This window comes from Syngnathus leptorhynchus, chromosome 1, assembly GCF_054491065.1.
Source record: "Syngnathus leptorhynchus isolate UIUO chromosome 1, UIUO_Slep, whole genome shotgun sequence".
NCBI classification, from domain to species: Eukaryota; Metazoa; Chordata; class Actinopteri; order Syngnathiformes; family Syngnathidae; genus Syngnathus; species Syngnathus leptorhynchus.
Genome location: NC_141195.1, coordinates 24184210 through 24204191, shown reverse-complemented (window position 1 = coordinate 24204191; position 19982 = coordinate 24184210). Strand labels below are relative to the sequence as shown.

At 42.4% G+C, this 19982-nt stretch overlaps 2 protein-coding genes across 2 annotated transcripts; one reads left to right on the top strand and one right to left on the bottom strand.

Moving 5' to 3' along the window:
- Positions 1 to 1772: 1772 nt before the first annotated feature.
- hspb7 (heat shock protein family B (small) member 7) lies at positions 1773 to 4942 on the bottom strand. Its single transcript, XM_085914380.1, has 3 exons — positions 4659 to 4942; positions 2276 to 2400; positions 1773 to 2151 (listed from the first exon to the last, which is right to left on the bottom strand). Exons 1-3 carry the CDS (start codon positions 4813 to 4815, stop codon positions 1972 to 1974), a joined length of 462 nt encoding a protein of 153 aa, XP_085770506.1. The 5' UTR covers positions 4816 to 4942; the 3' UTR covers positions 1773 to 1971.
- A 2769-nt stretch (positions 4943 to 7711) lies between these two features.
- clcnk (chloride voltage-gated channel K) lies at positions 7712 to 19906 on the top strand. The gene is made up of 19 exons (XM_085913384.1): positions 7712 to 7847; positions 8238 to 8369; positions 8607 to 8735; positions 9303 to 9442; positions 9525 to 9602; positions 9934 to 10009; positions 10209 to 10334; positions 10872 to 10956; positions 15440 to 15541; positions 16019 to 16103; positions 16374 to 16520; positions 17106 to 17175; positions 17951 to 18049; positions 18129 to 18345; positions 18785 to 18921; positions 18998 to 19071; positions 19417 to 19497; positions 19594 to 19680; positions 19742 to 19906. Exons 1-19 carry the CDS (start codon positions 7712 to 7714, stop codon positions 19778 to 19780), a joined length of 2040 nt encoding a protein of 679 aa, XP_085769510.1. The 3' UTR covers positions 19781 to 19906.
- The last annotated feature ends 76 nt before the right edge of the window (positions 19907 to 19982 follow it).

Sequence of the window (19982 nt, the reverse complement as noted above, 5' to 3'; positions counted from 1 at the left end):
TTGTCCTTGGCGTACGGACGTAAAGAAAATAAGAAGGAAGGGCGGCGAGGAACAAAGAGCTGCTGTTGCAGGTCGTCTTTGAAAGGATGTTCAAAATGAAAGCGGCGGTTTGGAGATGAAGTCACGCTCACGCTCAGATCCAAGATAAAGTGTTGAGGCAAATTTGAACGCGACAAAAAAGGCCAGTCGATGTCAAACCGTAAATGTAAACGAAAGAAGTGTGCTTTTGTTTCTTTTCTTTTTTTCTTAACGCTTTATGAGAATGTTGATGGCTTGTGCAATAGTGTCCATTGTTCTTCATACTGAGAGCTTATTTTTTCATTTTCTGTTACCATGTGGTAATTATTAACAATGATGGTAATTAACAGTCATTATTACTGTGAATCATTAAAGATCTGCCCTTTTTTTTTTCCCCAGATTGTTTTGTACTTTTTTTTGTACGTTCCAGTGTAAGATTGACATTGAAACATGGCCGTCGCTCCAAAAAAATCATCAAGAAAAAAAAAAAAAAAAAGCTCATTTTTGTTGATTTTTCAGTCAGTTGCAAAGTTACAAGGACTTGAGGGGCCTAAAGATAACAACCGTAACGGCTCACCTGTTTTCTGAGCTGGGTCATGTGATGTTTGCAAGCTGAGCTCTTTGAGTGTCATGTACAGTTGACAGGAAATGGCAAAATGGGTAGATAAGAACTGGTGGATTTTTGCTGCGTAATGCATAGGTGTAAAAAAAAAAAAAAAAAAGTTCGACTTGACAACCAACATGCGTACAGGCCGCCTCAGAGACTCGTCACGGTGGGATAAACAGTATTCCAGCCACCAGCGGCTTTAAGCAATTACATGTATGCTTCTGACATTCCCTCAACATTTGAGAGTTGGACAACGCCTTGATTGCTCACATGTCTGCAACCTCATTTTATACACTTGTTCAGTTATTTTCCTTTTATAGATATGTCCTTTTTTTAAACTCACTTGTATTGCCATTTTTTTCCTCATGAATTAAAAAAAAACGTTTAAAAAAAAAAGTCATTTGTGGTCCTAGGCTAGAAAAAAACAACATAAGCATACGGAAAGCTTGAAGAACTACAGCCGATTGGAACTCTTGACATCCCAAGCCGATGTTTCTTTTTTTTCTTTTTTATAATAGGGAGACAAAACTATAATCCCTGTAAAGTACAATTTACTCTTTGTATATTATATTTGAAAAGTTTTCAAAGTTTAATTCTTGTATGTAAGTCCCAACTTCTTAACAGGGGATAAGGGTTAAAAATAACTACTGCAGTACAATACACTTTATGAGGTATTTTGAAAAGTTGTTGTTGCTACCCCCTGCTGGCCATGTGATAGAATTCAGATTTTAGACACTGCCCAAGCGATTAGGATTGCTCTTTATAAAATCATTTTGCTTGATTGTATTGTATAGAGATTGCGTTCAACAAAATGCAGTACTACACATTAGAAATGGAAGTGATTGGAAAGTAAAGCTGCAATGTTGCCATCTAGCCACAAGGGGTCAGAATGGCTCCAAGCAGTGTTGGCTGTGTAAATCTTTGGCACTTGTTTTCTTGGACCACGCTGGTGTGAGCGTGCCCATATTTGGAAGTGGTTGCTTAGCGGCCTACCAGGAAGTGGCACGAATGTTTTGCTCACCCGTGACTAACGAGGTCAAGCACCATTACAAAAAAAAAAAAAAAATTACAAGTCAATGTTAAATTAATTCCAGCCAACAAATCAAACACGGTTATCCACCATATAAAAAAGTAAAGTACTCCATGATTTTAATTGCTCTATGTTTTTACATACTTTTTTCCATTTACAAATGATCATTTTTTTCTCTCTGGAATTATTTTTACAATTTGAAATTTTTTTGATGAATAGGACATGTCGGATGGCTCGAAATGACAAAAACACCAAAGCGTGAGTGTTTTATTCACACAACTGATACTATAATACATGAAAAGACGTGAATCCTTATCTAAATCTTGATTTCGGTGCGGAAGGTCTGTGCATGCTCATGTTTGGCCGGTTGTCGCCGCGCCCGGACCGTTAGCGTCCCCTCGGCGTCGAGCGATGATGTCACTGAGGTGGGGTCCACGTCCTCAGGTAGCTGACACTTGTGGGTGAACGTGTTCATCACGGAACCATCCTGGGCCAACTAGGAAAGGAACATTAGGGATGTTAGATCAAGTGACAAATATTCAATAGCTATTGTTTTGAAACTGTGTGGAAAAAGTAAGATGGAAAAGTTGAACTATGTGTGATGTCAAGCCATTGCTTACTTTTTCCGCACGGACTTCAATTTGGTTGTTGGATGTGGTGACGATGACATCTTCAGGGGAGAAGTCTCGAACGTCCACTGTGAACTGGTAGGAATCTCCGAGCGCTTTGATCTTGCCGCTCCCACCTAAAAAAATAAATAAGATAATTGTTTGGAACAGTACAAGAGGACTATTTCGAGCGATGACCTTTGTCAAGCCATGACAAGCCTACAAAAATATTTTTTACGACATAATACAGAGCAAACTAATTAAATGTTAATTGATTCATGTTTGTGGATTTTCCCCACTGTCAACGTAAATTCATTTTCTCTTTAAATATAGGGATGGAAATATGTTTTATTGATTGATTCATCGGCAAAATAATCTATTATTAATTGTCTTTGGGTCATTGAATTTGCACACATTTTTTTGACTTTTTTTTTATTGATCTGATCCAATAATATTATTATTAAAATAATAGTTAGACTAATGCCCCAGCAGAGTAGTTTTTTTTTCACTCAATACTTATTTACTGGTATTCAAGTATTTATTTGGAGGACTGTTTGTACTTTTACTCGAGCCCTACTTTTCTTAGTACTCTTACTTGAGTAAAATTTTTGGCTACCTCTGGTCACACATGCTGTTCATCATCATCATCATCATCATCATCATCATCATCATCTATTTAGGCTATTTAGACACAGGCGAGAGAGAAAGAGTGATTGTTTTCTCGATTTTTCAACGCATGACCACGGAAGGCGAGGGAACACTGTTAATTCACTTCTAAGATAATTTTTTTAATTTTTGTAAATAGTAGTTTCAGAGTCTGTATAATTTCTGTCCTTACATAAAGAAGTTGAATCTGTACTTCTATTTTTGCCACTTCTGACTACAACAATGTTTAAAAGACAACCAGATCTTGTGAAAATCGAATAAAATGAATGACTGTATATATTTCAAATGGTTAACTTTTTATATGGTCAGAAAATCAGAAAAGACTTTCTTTTTTCTACTGACACATTTCATCAGTGGATAGAAATAAATGTTATGACGCATACATGAGTCAAACAGGCACATGTCAACAATGATAGAAATATGGACAATGTCAGCTGTCTGTTCTGGTGCATGCACGATTGTGACCTCACTCCAGAGCTATACGACGCACGCACACACACACACACACACACACACACACACACACACACACACACACACACACACACACGCACACGCACGTGTATTTGTGTGCACCCCAGTAACCGAGCAACCGCTTGGTTATGCCTCTTATGCAGGCAGGCGTCTCTCAGATAGTCTGAAGTCACGCTGATGGCAGGCAGTCCAGCATTCTCCATTTAGCGTGTCTATTGTAGTGCACCCTGCCCACTTTCTGTGCTGTTTCTATCTACAGGATACCAATCATGGTTCCTAAAAAAAACAAGTGTGACACGTCGAGCGCAGAAAATTCCTGTAGAGTTCATTTCAAGGTCATACATGCATATAGAGTCATATTAGTGGTTTGATGGAAGATATTTCTTTTTGATACATCTAAACATTTGGATTGATTTTTACATTTTAGGATCAAGACAAAAATTCAAGTTTCTGGAGAGGCTTCAGCCAAGTGTGAAACCTGCAAAGGCTACACAAATATATTTCACCGTCATTGATTGGGTGGGAAAAAAATAGATTCAGTGCCAACTGTTTTTTTTTTTTTCCCATCTGTAAACTGCATTTCCACATGTTGATGGGGTTGGAGTCAACCAATCCGGTTATGAAAGTTGCAGATTTGTTCCTATTTGATTCCCTGCATACCATAAATCATCAGTCCTTGTTATCTTCAGTTAATTGGTGTGACAAATCCCATCCAAATTGATCTATGGAAATCACATGTCATAGAAAATCACCACCATCATAGCATCCTGGTTTTAAGCTAGCTGCCAAGGACAACGTCCTGGTATTCTTTGTGTATCGGTACTTTCGATCAGTGACTGATGAAGTTTCTGGAGATCACAAGCATGCTATTGAGAAACGGCCAACGTCTCTCAAGTGCGTCATGGCTTGTGCCTGGAAAACCTGACGTGTGTGAAGAATACTAACCAGATGCCCTCGTTACCTCATCTCGCTCCTTCCTATGCAAAGGAGCTGCAGGTCTATTCTGGGCCCTAAGTAACTTGAAGGAAACTTAATATAACCATCGAGGAGTTTTTCAACAAACCTTCTTAAAAAGAGGGACCCCAATTTGCCAAACCTTAGACATGGTCCCCAATGTCCATGCTCTTCCTGTCAAGCAGGACAACCCCAAGAAGATCTAGAAAAGATCTAGAAATCTCCAAGTGGATGGATAATATAACAAGCGTGGCCATCCATCTTGTATTATTGTATCCATCTGACATTGCCTTTGACTTACTGGAAAATTTGTCTCCCCCAGGCCTCATGAAGGGGCCAAAGTCCTCGGAAAACATCCCGTGACTCTTCTCCACGTACGGCTTACTGGAGGAAGAGGAGGACGACGTCTGATGAAAACTCCGCTCCGATCGATAGGCAGAAGAGTTACTCGCACTCATGGATGGCTGAGCTAGCTTTTTCCTTCTTCCACAGTTTCCAGCTAGTAAATAAAATTTGATTTCTTTCTTCTTTCTATTTATCTCCTCATCATCAATTGCAATTTGGTTTTTGAGCCTCGGCTTATATCGGCACTTTTTTTTTTTTTAAGAGCCACTCCTCCTCTTCTGTCCCATATAAGCATCAAGTGCCCTTGTGGGGGGGGGGGGGGGTGGACAGGAGGTGTGCACGTGTGTGATAATGCTCTATTTTTATCAACGTACGGCACCGAGCGACGGACGGGAAGGCTCTGTGCTTGGAAAAGTTAATCGAGACCGCCTGTGTGTGTGTGTGTGAACAGTTGCCATTCCTGCCTTGTCATGCCTGAAATAGATTGCCGCATCACCCCACTGCTTATAAACTACAAGCTTCCAAATTCGGGCAACTTTTTTTTTTGAAACAATGATTGACACATAAATGACGGACAAACAAAGCTGTGAGCAGGATGAAAAACAAATCTTATCTCTGAGGTGAAGTTGTAAGGCAAACAAAGATGGAAAGAATGAGCTGGAAAACAAAGCTCTCCGGGGATTTAGTCGCGTCGTGCTTTGTGTCTATTTGTATGTACCGCACGTGACGTCTGCACGATGGCATCTGAAACGTTCCGATTTCGTTTCATGGCTTTCTTTAAGTCTTTGATGTATGTCGTTAGGAGGTGTTGGTACATCGCAAGTTTGAGGATGTTCACATGCTGGGAATGTTCGATACACTTGTGCGCAATGATTGCGGGCTGTGCAAGTCAGATGCAAAGCAGATGGAAACTACAATTCATACAGCAATGTATTCATTTGGTGACTGACAGGATGGTTAGAAAATGGTTTGTAGTTTTTTAGTCTTTTTTTTTTCCCTGACTGTCATGACTGTCGACAGTAAAGTCAGCATTTGGAAAAAAAAAATGACAATTTTGTCTTTCTTTCCCTCACTCGTTCCTTTTTCTGTTTTCTTTTTTCTTTTCTTTTTTCTTCTTTTCTCTTGCTTTCTCTCCCTCTTCCATACAACATACCATATTTTCCGGACTATAAGGCGCACCGGACTATAAGGCGCACCTTCAATGAACGGCCCATTTTAAACCTTTGTCCTTATATAAGGCGCACCGGACTATAAGGCGCACCATAAATGCATCATGTTAAATCATTCTCCATTTTATCTTTTTTATTTCAACTTCAGATGCAACAAATTTCTTTATAATCACAAAATAATGGTCCATAGTCTTTTTGATTCATGATTCATAGTCTTCAGCGGGCCACTTATGATTGATTTCATGACACAATGCTTCAGGCCAGTTTAAATTTAGGAATTTGGTCCATATATAAGGCTCACCGGACTATAAGGCGCACTGTTGGCTTTTGAGAAAATTTTGGGTTTTTAGGTGCGCCTTATAGTCCGGAAAATACGGTAATACTATTATTTTTGAAGGAAGACTTTTTTTTTTTTGGTCCATCTTTCGTAGTTAATGTCCTTGGCTAGATGGGATGTGTTAATTGAAAAAAAGAAAAATAATAAACCTAAGAGAGTAAATGTGACCCAGTAAGCCAGCCTGTCTCAGCAGTGACATTTAATCTGCGTCATGCGTTTGTTTGTGTACATTCCCAACAGCTTTCAGCTGCTGTGCATTACATAAGGCTACAGACAAACACAGCCCATCACCGTAGATGGAGGAAGCATGGAAGATCTTCTCATGTTACAAAAAAAAACTTTTAGTGGATGAGAAGCAATACAAAATGATTGTAACTAGTTTCAAAACAGGATAAAAGAAGTCTGAATTACATCCTTTTCTCCAAATTGAACAAAATGTATGGGGAGGTGGCTGTACATGCTTGACTAGCTACGGCCCTGCACTGAGCCAGTGATGTCACACGACCACAGCGAATGTGAATTGCACAAAACCATGGCTATTAAAACTTCAGCTACATTTTTGATGACTTTTCAGATGCTTCCGGTTAGATTTTAAACTTAAGCCTCTGCCTTTTAGAATGTCAATCTAATCTGCCCAGGGCCTTCAAAATCAGTCATCCTGGGCCATCCAACTCAAATCATATTAATAATTACATTGATCCTTTAATCAGTCAGATTTCCTATTAGTATCTGTGGGCCAGATTTTTCCTACTGGTTGGTCAGAGCAAGTGCCAAAATGCAACTACTGCCACTGGGTTTAATTATTGTTAATCAAAAATCAACTCCGATTTCCCCTTTGGAGTGTTTCCATGGAAACAAGTTTTGTAAGTCTCTACCTGTGCATGTGTGTGTGCGTGCAACTTGGAGATCTCAAATCTCTAAAATAGCACAAGTGCTAATTGGAAGTGCGAATGGGAGGTGGAATTACGAAAAATCAAACACTAACTACTACATTTTTTTCCTCAAGATATGCGCGTGGGTGTGTCTATGCGTCATGGGAGTCATTAAATACATTGTTTACACTCGCTCTTTAAAAGGGAGCCTGACTTTGAGACAGAGGTCTGCAGTGAAGGTAATCAACACGTAAGGTCAAATGAAGGGCATTTCATAATGAACATACTTGTCATTTACAGTTCGACACAATTCAATTTTAGTGGAGTGTTTTTGTAAACAATATAAAAGATTTATTTACATTCATGTTTAAAAATGCGACTTTGTGGGTTACTTTTTTTGTTTTTAGTAAATCATTGTCTGGTCAGGTCATATGAATGGCCGCGAGCAATCTTTGCAGCTCTCTCAAGTGCCTCAATGGTCTTAATGTCCACGATCGTACCTGATGATTGACCTTACCAGATATCCACAGTCCGTCCAGTTTGGGGTTTAGCTTGAATAACCAAGCGCCACCACCCATGGATTTTTAGCTGGTGCTTTTTAGAAGAATTAACCCAAATATTTAAAGGTAGCATGAAATTCCTAGATGAGACTCGTCAGAGCGTAAGCGACATCCGCATGCTGGAGAGAAGAAATGAAAAGGAGACTAGAACGCTGCTCCGCGTTCATCCAGGGAAACCTCACAGACGCTTCCGTGGGTTTGTCAAAGGTTTGACATTTACAATATTAAGATAATTGAGGTCAAACGTCTTCTTTCACTACAGCATAGCATCCATCGGTTTTCTTCATTTAGGTTTCTGCTCAGATGCAATGAAAAAAACATGAATGAAAATGTTGTTTGAGGGAATATGAAAACAGAATACATGTCTTAGCTGTGCCGTGGTGGTTTGTGGCATGTGCAAAATACACTCAGCATGTATTTCTAAATGCAAATAACCAGAGTCAGACTGCGGTAGACTTGAATGTTAGCCGCCGCACACTTATAGTGTGGTGAGTGACGAGAGACACTCTTGGAAGCAGAAAAAGAAATAGTAAATCCACAATGCCTTAAAGATGCACTTTTTTTTTTTAACAGATTTTATTCATTTTAATTCCACAGGTTGTCTTTTGAAGCTAACATGTGGTCTGGAAAGAATGTGTGCGATAGAATGGTATATCTATGCTGCTCTTGGAATTTTAAGTGCTGTTCTCAGCTTTCTCATGGACCTGAGTGTAAGCAAGCTCCTGACAGGTACAAAAAAAAACAACACATTATGATATTATCGTATCGGTGCAAAAAAGTTTTAGTAGGATGTTGTACAAAAAGAAAATATAAAAATAAAGCACTGGTGCTTGTACAGCTTGTGATCTTTTCATGAGCATGTGTACAATTTTAGAGCTGGGCCTTTTTTTTTTTTTTTCTAATCTTACTAAATAATTTATTGAAGTCATGTGTCTATGCAGTATATAATGGAGTGTGTACTTGTAGCTCACCAGTGGCTTTACAGCCAGCTGGAAGGCAACAATCTGCTGCAGTTCTTTTGCTGGACTCTGTACCCAGCATGCCTATGTGCCATCTCAGCTTCACTCTGCCACAACATCTGCCCCTTCTCCACAGGTTTGTCTGCCACTGCACAGGTGAATTCCAATGATAATACACAAGGATGGTAAAATCAAGATGAAAAGGCTGAATTTACATTGAGCTTCAAAAAAAGACTCACACGCATGTGAATAAAGTTAAACAATCAATAAAATTGTCCATTAATTAAACTCGCATAATGAAAAATTATCTGTTTATATGATATAATTATAATCAGTTATATAACAGGTTTTAACAATTGTGCAAAGGAGTTTGCATTTATTACAATAAACTAATGGTTTAACAAATTACCCCATTTTTTTGGGCTTATTTTTATTTAGACAAAGAATGGCAGTGCAAACCACTCATTCCTTTCCCAATATAAATATACAATCTCAGTTGTAAATTTAATACTATATTAAACTCCTCAAAATCAGCTTTATGGATCCCTTCAGTAAATGCTAAGTGAGAATATCCCAGAGAAACGCGTATAACATTGATTATTAATACACAGCAAGCGTACAACGCAAGTCTGCCCCCTAGTGGATGGTTGTATCTAAGTGGACGAATTAGCCCTACTTTGATCCATTATTGGTGTTCCATCAGGCTCTGGAATACCAGAGGTGAGGACCATGCTGACCGGCATCCAATTGCCACATTACTTATCGCTCACCAACATGTTCGCCAAGTTCCTTGGTCTCATTTGTACACTGGCAGCTGGGAGCACAATTTTCCTCGGAAAAGTGGTGAGAGGCTTCTTACCTCCACATGTGACTGCAAAATCATTTTTGTTATGTAGTCAAGGTTTTTTTTCTTTCTTAATATCAGGGTCCATTTGTGCATCTTTGCACTATGATGGCTAGCTACCTGAACAAGCTCTGCTCGCTGCTACAAACCACAAAGAAGGTGAATGTACATGTTATGGAAAATTGAGGTTTTATTGTTTGAATATCAATATTTGAGGATATGAGTGATACTAAAGAGGTTTTTGAGGGTGAACTCAATTCACTTAACAACAAAATGTGGCATATATTGAACAGAAAGGCTTCAATTTGTTGAATGTAGCTCTCAGTTGACTGTCAAAGTACACATTAAACAAAGGATTACTCGTTATGTATTTACACAACTTGACAACACAGGCTTAAGAATGTCACACCGTTGACTTGCTAACGGTTAGCTTCCCGCTCACATCAATTTTTAATAAATCAGCTTCTTTTGTGTGTTTTTTGTTCTCTAGAAGAAAGCAGACGGAGACATGCTAGTTGTCGCCGCCGCGGTCGGTGTAGCTAGCTGCTTTGGAGCACCTATAAGTGGTATGAAAAAAAAACAACTTCATTATTTCAAAGTTGTGATTGAATTTTTGTCCTCCATCTTCTTTTTCGTCCTTCTATTGTTATTCAGCAAAGCTTTATTTAGCACATTTCCTCAACACCTAAAAGAATTTACAAACAGAACAGTTAATGACATTGAATGTTTGTGTCTTTGTTGTTTTCTCCTTTTCTATTCCCGTAGGTGTGCTCTTCAGCATGGAGGTGATGTTCTCTCACTTTGCCATGCGCAATTACTTCCCATCTTTCTTCTCAGTGGCTTGCGGTGCTTTAACCTTCCGCTTCTTATCAGTCTTGAGTGGAGATGAAGGTAAAACATGATTGACCCACAGTCATAAATCAATAAAAAATGTTTTATAATAATCCAATGAATAATAAGGACGGATCCACCTAAAATCCCGAGTCTTTAGTTTTACCTTTCGTGTTGGCCATTTGGTGCAATCTGTTTGCACCGTTTATTTTTTGTCTTCCAAGTGATTTTCTCAAGGCGCTTTTCACAGCTAGGAACAACAAGACTCCCACTGAGTCTTATCGCTCAGCATCAGTAACAGATCCTGTTTTAATGCTCTTCCAGCTTGGAGGGCACAAATCAATACGTTGAGGTTTCAAAGGCATCCGGAAAGCTATTTATAGAAAAAAACGGAGTGACATAGAAATCCTGCCTGATGTCTGATATTTTAACTCAGCATGTCGAACCCTGCCGGTTTTGAAATCGTTATCTGTGTGCAAACAGATGCATTCGTTAGAATTGTTTTCATGAGCCTAATATTTTTTTTGGATAGAATAATTCACCGATATATCAATGGTAACATCAATGAGGTAAGATTTGATTTGTTGTGTCCTCCAGAGACTCTTCAGGTGTTGTTTCAAACCAATTTCCCAACGGCTTTACCCTTCCTCCCGTCAGAGATTCTGCTTTTTGCTTTGCTGGGGTGAGCTGGCTTTGACTCTTCACGTTCAATTTACTTCCGATCCCTGTGAAGACGTCGGACTGATTCATATTCACATTAGGTCATGTGGAAAGTCTGAGCTGTTGTGTTATTGTTCCAATTAGCCTCATCATGACTGCTAATGACTTTGTTTGTGCGTGTGTGTGTGTGTGTGTGTGTGTGTGTGTGTGTGTGTGTGTGTGTGTGTGTGTGTGTGTGTTTGTACACAGGGCATGTGATGCGTCAGTGCAGTAGTGTTGGAGTAGTAGTGCCTGTAGTTTGTGCATGCTGTATGCTGCTTCTGCTTGCCACTTTTCTGCTTTCAGCTACCGCCACCGGCTAGCCCTCTGTTTCCGGGGGTGAAAAGAGGAGCCGAGTGCGTAAGCCTCCTCCGCCGGTACATAGCCTCTCCATTGCCAAGACTTGCACACGCCTCCTCGTGGCCACACACGGTAACTGGCACCTTGCGGTCCCAGGCTAAGTTGTGCAGGATCTCGGAGCAGCAGTGGGCCCCAGAGATGTGGCATGTAGGCCCACCGGTGTGTGGACACGCCCTACTGCCCATCAGCCACTGTCCCTGCTGTGGGTAAACAGCCCCAGCTTTGGGTAAATAGTGAAGACCTCAACGGCGGACCAGGCGGAGGATGATGGCTGACCTAAGGGGAGGCGTCACAACGGCTGGGAAGGCGGATGAAGGCTACAGCAGAAAAGGGTCACCAGTCGTCTTGGTCTCCTTGCCACTGGATTCTGACCCCAATCTGTCAAGGACAGTGTGGTGACTGTCTGTGCACCAGTCTCCCCACGTTAAACAAAGTCACGCACAGGCGTCTTTTTCAGGGAATCCATTTTACATCCCAGATTAAAGTCCTGTGGCGACCAGTGAGTGGCAACGGGGGCAGGATTGTGAAGTCTGGAAGCCCCTAGTCACAAACTGGCACATCAGGCGGTGGATGTTAGATGATCGTTGGGCTCTTGGACCGAGGCAGAAAGAGCTCTTGGGTAGCTGCATCCACGACTGAGCAGCCCTTTTTAGGATCCACTCTGCTCACCCCTGACGGGGAAGGGGCTAGAAAAGGTGCCCTAAACATAGCCTGCCTCAAACCTCCCGACTGGATTACCGCGTTCAGAGGGATCACCAATATGCGGTGAAAAACACAGAAACATGAATTTTGGAGCATGGAATGTGCGCACACTAATGGACAGTGTAACCAGAGACAGGCCGGAGAGGAGAACTGCCATCATTGCCATGGAACTGAGAAGATGCCGGATTGACATAGCTGCTCTTTCAGAAACCCGATGTGCAGAGGAAGGTCATCTGAAGGAAGAAAAGGGTGGATACACTTTCTTCTGGAAAGGAAAGGCCACAGATGAGCCTAGGATCCATGGGGTTGGCTTTGCCATCAAGAACCAACTGATCAGTCATCTCTCTGAACTCCCGGTGGGAATCAGTGAGCGCCTGATGACCCTCCGTCTGGTGCTGGCTAACAACCAGACGGCAACAGTTCTTAGTGCTTATGCACCTACCCTCGTTTCAAATGAGGAAGAAAAAGAGGCCTTCTATGCCTGTCTGGATGAGGTATTGTCAAAAATCCCCAAGGAGGACAAAATTATTATATTGGGAGATTTCAATGCCAGAGTGGGCCGTGACCACCACCTCTGGAAGGGCACCATTGGAAAGGAAGGCATTGGAAACATCAACTCCAACGGGGTTTTGCTTCTTAGCAAATGTGCTCAATACGACCTTACCATCACCAATACCATCTTTCGCCAGAAGAACAAACTCAAGGGCTCATGGAGACACCCTCGCTCTAAACAATGGCATCTTATTGACTATGTCATTGTCAGAGCCAGGGATCAGCGCGACGTGAGCATCACAAAAGCCATGATAGATTCAGAGGCCTGCTGGACAGATCACCGCCTGATACGATCCACAATGTCCATCAGACTCAAGAGGAAGAGGAGACTGCAAAAGAAGTTGAGCCGGCCGAGACTAAATCTTGAGACCCTGAACCAAACTTCCGCCCTGCAGCTGTTTCAGACCTCTCTTGGAGAAAGCCTCAATCAGGAATACCCTGACGACATTGAAGAACACTGGAGCCTGCTCAAGTCTTCCATCCTTGATACCTGCAGTGCCACTCTTGGACACAAGCCCAGAAAGCATCAGGACTGGTTTGATGAGAATGACACAGAGATAGAACAGCTCATCTCCAAGAAAAGGGAAGCCTTTCGTGTCTGGCAAAATGACATCACCTGCAAAGCAAAGAGACAAGCTCACTCCAGAGCTAAGGCTGACGTCCAGAGCCGGGTCAGACAACTTAAAAACACCTGGTGGACTGAAAGGGCACTGGAAATCCAGAGTTTGGCAGACTCTGGTGACACCAGAGGCTTTTTCAGCGCTACTAAGGCTGTCTACGGGCCAAGCCATCGCGGCCAAAACCCCCTACGCTCTAAAGACGGGCAGGAGCTGTTGAAGGGCAATGAGCCCATAAACAACCGGTGGAGAGAGCACTTTCAGGAACTCCTCAACCGTGACAGCACAATTCAGCCAGATCTTCTCAGTCATATCCCTCAGAGTCCCATCAGGGAAGACATGGGTGAACCTCCCACATTAGCAGAGGTCCAAGACGCCATCAGGAGCCTGAAGAACAACAAGGCCTCTGGGCCAGATGGGATCCCAGCCGAGGTCCTAAAGGAAGGTGGACCAGAGCTCCAGCGCCACCTCCATTCCCTCCTTTTGAAGGTCTGGGAAAAAGAAGTACTGCCCTCGGAGCACAGGGACGCTCTGATAGTTCCCATTTTCAAGAAAGGGGACAAAGCGGACTGTGGGAACTATCGGGGCATCTCGCTCCTTTCAACAGTTGGCAAAGTACTTGCTCGTGTTCTTGCCAATCGCCTACTGCCATTGTCTGAGGAGGTTCTCCCAGAATCGCAGTGCGGTTTTCGCCCATCTAGAGGCACTGCAGACATGATCTTTACAGCACGCCAACTCCAGGAGAAATGCCGTGAACATAAACAGCCTTTGTTCATGGCTTTTATAGACCTGACAAAGGCCTTTGACACGGTGGATCGCCAGACCCTCTGGAGCATCCTTCTGAGGTATGGTTGCCCAGATAAATACGTCAGAATACTGCGATTATTACATGACGGAATGACAGCCACAGTGCTCAACAACAGCTCTTTGACTGAGCCTTTCACTGTAGAGACAGGGGTCAAACAGGGATGCATCATTGCACCCACCCTGTTCTCTATCTTCATTGCCACCATACTCCATCTCATTGACAAAGAACTACCACACGGAATCCCAATTTGGTACAGAACTGATGGCAGGCTCTTCAACCTTAACAGGTTCAAAGCCAAAACCAATATCAGAACCACCACGGTCATGGAGCTCCAGTATGCAGATGATAATGCCATTGTAGCACACTCTGCAGAAGACCTCCAGGGCATCCTGAACTCCTTTGCTAAGGCATACAGAGCCCTGGGTCTGACCGTGCACACCAAGAAGACCCAGGTGCTACATCAACCCCCACCCAACCAGCCATCTACTTTGCCCATCATAAATGTGGACAACACTGCACTTGAATATGTCCACCACTTCCCCTACCTCGGCAGCCTTCTCTCCTCCAAGGCGGACATTGACTCTGAGGTCAACCATCGCCTGAGCTATGCCAGTCGAGCGTATGCCAGACTCCGGAAAAGAGTCTTTGAAGACAGAGACCTCCGGGTTGACACCAAGCTCCTGGTTTACAAAGCTGTGGTTCTCCCCACCTTACTTTATGGGGCAGAATCATGGACAACCTACAGCAGGCACCTAAGAGCTCTTGAGCAACACCACCAGAGAACCTTGAGGAAAATACTCAGGATTAAATGGGAGGACAGACGCACAAACATCAGCATTTTGGAGGAAGCCAGGATACCGAGCATCACCACTTTAATAATGCAGCACCAACTCCGATGGACAGGACATCTCATCCGCATGGCTGACACCCGCCTCCCCAAACAGATGTTATACTCCCAGCTGGAGAGAGGTCCGCGAGCCCCGGGTGGGCAAAAGAAACGTTTCAAGGACAACCTCAAGACCAATCTCAAGAAATTCCAAATAACATCTCAGGACTGGGAGCGCATCGCCTTGAACAGGAACCTCTGGAGGGCAGCGGTGCAAGAAGGTGCAGCACATCACGAAAAGGAACTCCGCCGTGTCGCAGAAACCAAACGACAACTCCGTAAGGAAAGACAAAAACTGGCTCCAGCACACCCACAATCCATCACCACTTTCTCCTGCCCATACTGCACAAAAATATGTGGATCCCGGATCGGGCTCTACGCCCACCTGCGGACCCACAAGTAGACAACCCTGAGAAGAAGACTGTCATACTCGTCTCGAGTGACCGCCGATGATGATGGTGTGTGTGTGTGTGTGTGTGTGTGTGTGTGTGTGTGTGTGTGTGTGTGTGTGTGTGTGTGTGTGTGTGTGTGCCAAAAACAGGCTGCTGTGTGGAGCTGTGAGCTGCCTGTACCTTTCCTTGCATGGCCTCATGCTGCAGCTCATTACCACAAACGCCGGCCTCATCAATATGCTGAAAACGGAGTGAGCACACACACAATGGTGGAGCCTTGACTTGATGATAAATAAGATGAATATACTGTAGATATAATAATAGTAAGGCAAGGCTGCTTGATTTCCAAAGGGGAGTTACTCGTTCATACGCAAGGTGACTCAATGTACGGTATTTTCCGCACTATAAGGCGCGCCTAAAAACCTCCAATTTTCTCAAAAGCCGACAGTGCGCCTTATAATCGGGTGCGCCTTATATGTGGACCAATATTGAGCCACTACAGCAGGCGTGTCCAAAGTCTGGCCCGCGGGCCAAATGTCCATCTAATATATGGACAAAGTTTTAAAATGGGCCATTCATTGAAGGTGCGCTTTATATATGGACAAAGTTTTAAAATGGGCCAATCATTGAAGGTGCGCCTTATAATCCGGTGCGCCTTATAGTGCGGGAAATACGGTACTCTAGCCGAGATAAATCAAATGAAAATGAAATGATGGTTTTCTGTGCAGGAAAGCAATGTACTCTGCTGTAGTCGCCTTTTTTTTGGCATCTCTCACCTTCCCGCTCTTCGTGGGTCAACACATGGCTTCCAAGGTGGGTCTTCATCAAAAAAAAAAAAAAAATCTGTGGTTAGGATTGGGATTTTAGGATTTGAGTGAGTTTAAGTACAGCACAGATTGTGATAATCAAAATATTGAAACGCTCTTCCACTAGATCGCAGAAGTCAATTTGTTAATACAATAAAATACAACTTTATTTATACTGAGCATTTCACAACGGCTACAACTGCAAGCAAGAACTTTACACATATGAAAAATGATATTTTCTACTTTGCACTGCTTTATTGTTTTCTGTTGAATTTAGTTCACCATGAAGCAGCTGATTAGCTCCCTGCTTGAAAATGCAGCATGGACGTCTCAATCTCAAAACACCTCGTGGCAGCTGGAGACAGATTGGGGCTCATCTGAGCATCCTGTCTTCCTGTCCCTGACCGTCTTTCTGCTCATGAAGGTACAAACAAAGGACTGAATGTACCAGAGACTAAATGAGTGCTAATATCATGCAATGAGCGGCTGACATTTTCATCGGACAATGAGCTGCTTAAAGATTATTTAACCTTTGAGGCAGCAGCGGCTTCCTCTGAAAAGTTTTATCGTGACTGGCTTTTCCGTTTCCTTACAAAATCTGTTGTTCATGAGATTAATGAGAAACTTGTAGCCAATCACACTGGTCCATGTCGTTACCGGGTAAAACAAACATTTCAAAGCAAAATAATATATTCAGTCCATTCATGAAATTTCCGTGTTTGCAAACCTTTTATTGAAGGGTAAGTTGACAAGAACTCAACAATCTTCATCTTAACACAATTTTTCTTATTATGTTATTGGCTGGAAAGACCACATTTTTCTTCCTCCACTTATTTTATTTGTGTCCTTTTACTCATGACGAAAGATATTTCCTCCCTCTTCATAATAAGCCTTTGTATCTTTCAGCCGGCATTATTTGCGGTAAATTGATGCAGCATTATGAACACGGCAACGGTGAATTGGATTAGCGAGGTCTGCGGTGAGTCATATTTATGTTATTGATTCTCAGCTGTGGATGTTAGCGCTTGCCTGCACTCTTCCTCTTCCGGCCGGGTACTTCATGCCAGTCTTCATTTATGGTGAGTGAGGAGGTAACAATTGAAATAGCCAAACAAATTTGGCAATTGTGTGAAAATATTTGGATTTCGAGTGGACACTCAAAGATAGCCCCTGATTGACCTACCCAATGGCACATTTTTGATTATATTTAAATGAAATTGTACCCCCAATGAAAAGAAATATTATTTGAATTTCATGTCAATTTTGGACCAGTGCTTATCAATCTAGAACACTGGCGGAGCTAAGAATTTGGGGTGGCCAAGGGCAACCTCCTTTTTTTTCTTTTTTTTTTTAACGCTAATTAACATTCAGTATATATTCCTTGGTGACAAGGGGAAGTGTAGAGAAAAATTAGAGAATGCCCAAAAGTCAATTATCTTGTCTGGCGCCTGGGGGGGGGGGGCATAATTCAGAAAGGTGCAATTGCCCTGCAGCCCACCCTTTAGCACCGCCACTGCCTGTTATTGCTAAATCGACATCAACCTCTGTAGGAAGTTAAGAGCAATTAATAAAATGTGTTTTTCAAATGTACAAATTATAGTATAGTCATTTTTCATTGCACACATTTAATTTACATCCCAGTAGCAGTTTTTCTTTTCTTTTTTGCCGCACATGAATAGTGGAAAAACATTACGAAACGCATTTGAACTGCGATGTGTAGGCATTTTCAGTTTATGGAATACTGGTTGTTGGATTAGGAATTGTCACATGAAAAAAATAAGACATAAGTGCTGTGGTTTGTGGAGAATTATTGTTAGTTTATACAGATTTATTTTTTTTTTTTCGTTTTTCCAGGGGCAGCTCTGGGCCGTTTGCTTGCAGAAGGAATAATTTCCATTTCCTCACATACACAGAAATGGTCTTCTATCAATCCTGGGGGATACGCACTTGTTGGTAAAAAGACAGACACTGTGTTGAAGTGGAATAACACATTTTATTTATGTCTCAAGATGATTGGACCTACTGTGTATAGGTGCAGCAGCTTTCTCCGGGGCTGTGACGCACACCTTATCACCGGCCCTCTTGGCCTTGGAACTAACTGGTCAACTCAGCCATGTTGTTCCCGCCCTCTTGGCCACTGTGCTGGCCAACGGCGTGGCTCGTGCGGGCAGACGCCCATCTTTCTATGATGCTGTTTCCATCAGCAAGAAGCTGCCACACCTGCCTTCACTCATCATGGCACATCCCGGGTATGGCAACATTTTGCAGCATTCATGCGCAAGTGCAAATAGTGAATGGAGACCACATTTAATCAAAAGTCCTGCCGAGACTTTTATGACCAATTTATTGGTCGAAATTAGTTTTTTTAGGAGCTTATATATTCAACATGTCACCAAATGTTGTCGGGAATATTAGACAGATGGACGATGATATCAGTTTTCTTCACATATAGTCGGTGTGGCATGATATAAAGTTTCCCTAAAAAAAAAAAAACGACGCAAAAACGTTTTAATGCCGAGCATATCTACAGAAGAATCCAAACCTTAACGCTGTTAACAGGGAAGCAAATGAAATGTATTCCTCTGCAGCAGCCTAAATCCCCACAGAATTGTGGTGACAAATTTGTGATAAGAACATTTGCCACTGACTGGAAGTTACTTTGAGGATAACACATCTCTTCTTTGACAGGCTTCTCTCCACTCAGGTGGGACACGTTTTGGGAGCGTCACCAGTGCGGCTACAGAAAGCGGCTGGCCCGGAGGAGGTCCGCCAGGTTGTCAACAGCAGCGGCAGCGAAACTCAAATCCCTGTGGTGGACTCGCATGGTGGGCTGATGGTAATGAATGATTATGAAAGGAAAGTGACAATGTTCTCAGTCATGTGCTCTTCTCTGCAATGAAGAAACAGCAACATTGCTGGGCTTTGTCATGCGATCGCAGCTGCTGATGTTCCTGCGGCAATGCGGGAATTTTCAGGTTAAAGAACACACACGCACGTCTCTTGGCAGTCCATACACACACACACACACACACACACACACACACACACACACACACACACACACACACACACACACACACACACACACACACACGCTACTTAATGGGTGACTGAACGGCATCGTCAAAAAAACTAACAGACTAAAAAAGTGCTCGGGATTGCCTATAATAATTCAATCTAAGTAGACCACCACCTATTAATCCAAAATAACTCAATATCATTTCCAACTCATCTTGAATCTAGAAATATCGACTTTTCTAGACACGCCAACGCAACAAATAAAAAAAATAAAAAGTATTGTTTGCGTTTTCTTTGTCCAGAGAGTTGATGGACATCTAGAGAAGGTATGCAACATTCAACCTTCTTCTGCTGTGTTGTGTCCTCAAAGCACCATTCAGGAGGTGAGTTTGGGGGCGCATCAATTATTGGGCATCCGCTATGTCGATACCATTGTGCCGTTTTCATCGGATGTGACTGAAGTCTGTTGTTTCTTTCAGGTTTTCAGCATCCTGAGCCTTGCCGGGTGTCAGACTGTGTTTGTCACCGACAGAGGAAGGTTGCTCGGGCGGGTCACGTGGTCAGAGGTAACTCAGGATTATTATCCTCTTGCCATTTTGTAGAAGACACTTGTGTTTTGTCCTTCAGATGAAAAGAATTTTAGAAGATTTGGCCAAAGAAATCTAAGGTGCCCATTTGGAAAAAGAGCCCGAGCACTAATTGGTTGACTTTTGTGTGAGTTTGTGGACGAGCCGTTTAAATTCTTGCACAGTGCTCGACTATCTCCATTGTCCATATATTTGAATAAATATCCATAAGTATCTGATTAAGTTCTCACAATTTCTCAAACGTCATCCTGTACCAGATCTCGTCGGCTCTCTGTGAAGCA

Bases quoted from the DNA above. Each gene is read 5' to 3' on its own strand.
- clcnk (XM_085913384.1), top strand. From the start codon at position 7,712: ATGAAATTCCTAGATGAGACTCGTCAGAGCGTAAGCGACATCCGCATG. The intron at 7,848-8,237 runs GTTTGACATTTA...TTAATTCCACAG, and splicing joins CTTCCGTGGGTTTGTCAAAG to GTTGTCTTTTGAAGCTAACA. The intron at 15,542-16,018 runs GTGAGCACACAC...TTTTCTGTGCAG, and splicing joins ATCAATATGCTGAAAACGGA to GAAAGCAATGTACTCTGCTG.
- hspb7 (XM_085914380.1), bottom strand. From the start codon at position 4,815: ATGAGTGCGAGTAACTCTTCTGCCTATCGATCGGAGCGGAGTTTTCAT. The intron at 2,401-4,658 runs GTAAGTCAAAGG...TTATTTTTTTAG, and splicing joins TGGGGGAGACAAATTTTCCA to GTGGGAGCGGCAAGATCAAA. The intron at 2,152-2,275 runs GTAAGCAATGGC...TTCCTTTCCTAG, and splicing joins TTGAAGTCCGTGCGGAAAAA to TTGGCCCAGGATGGTTCCGT.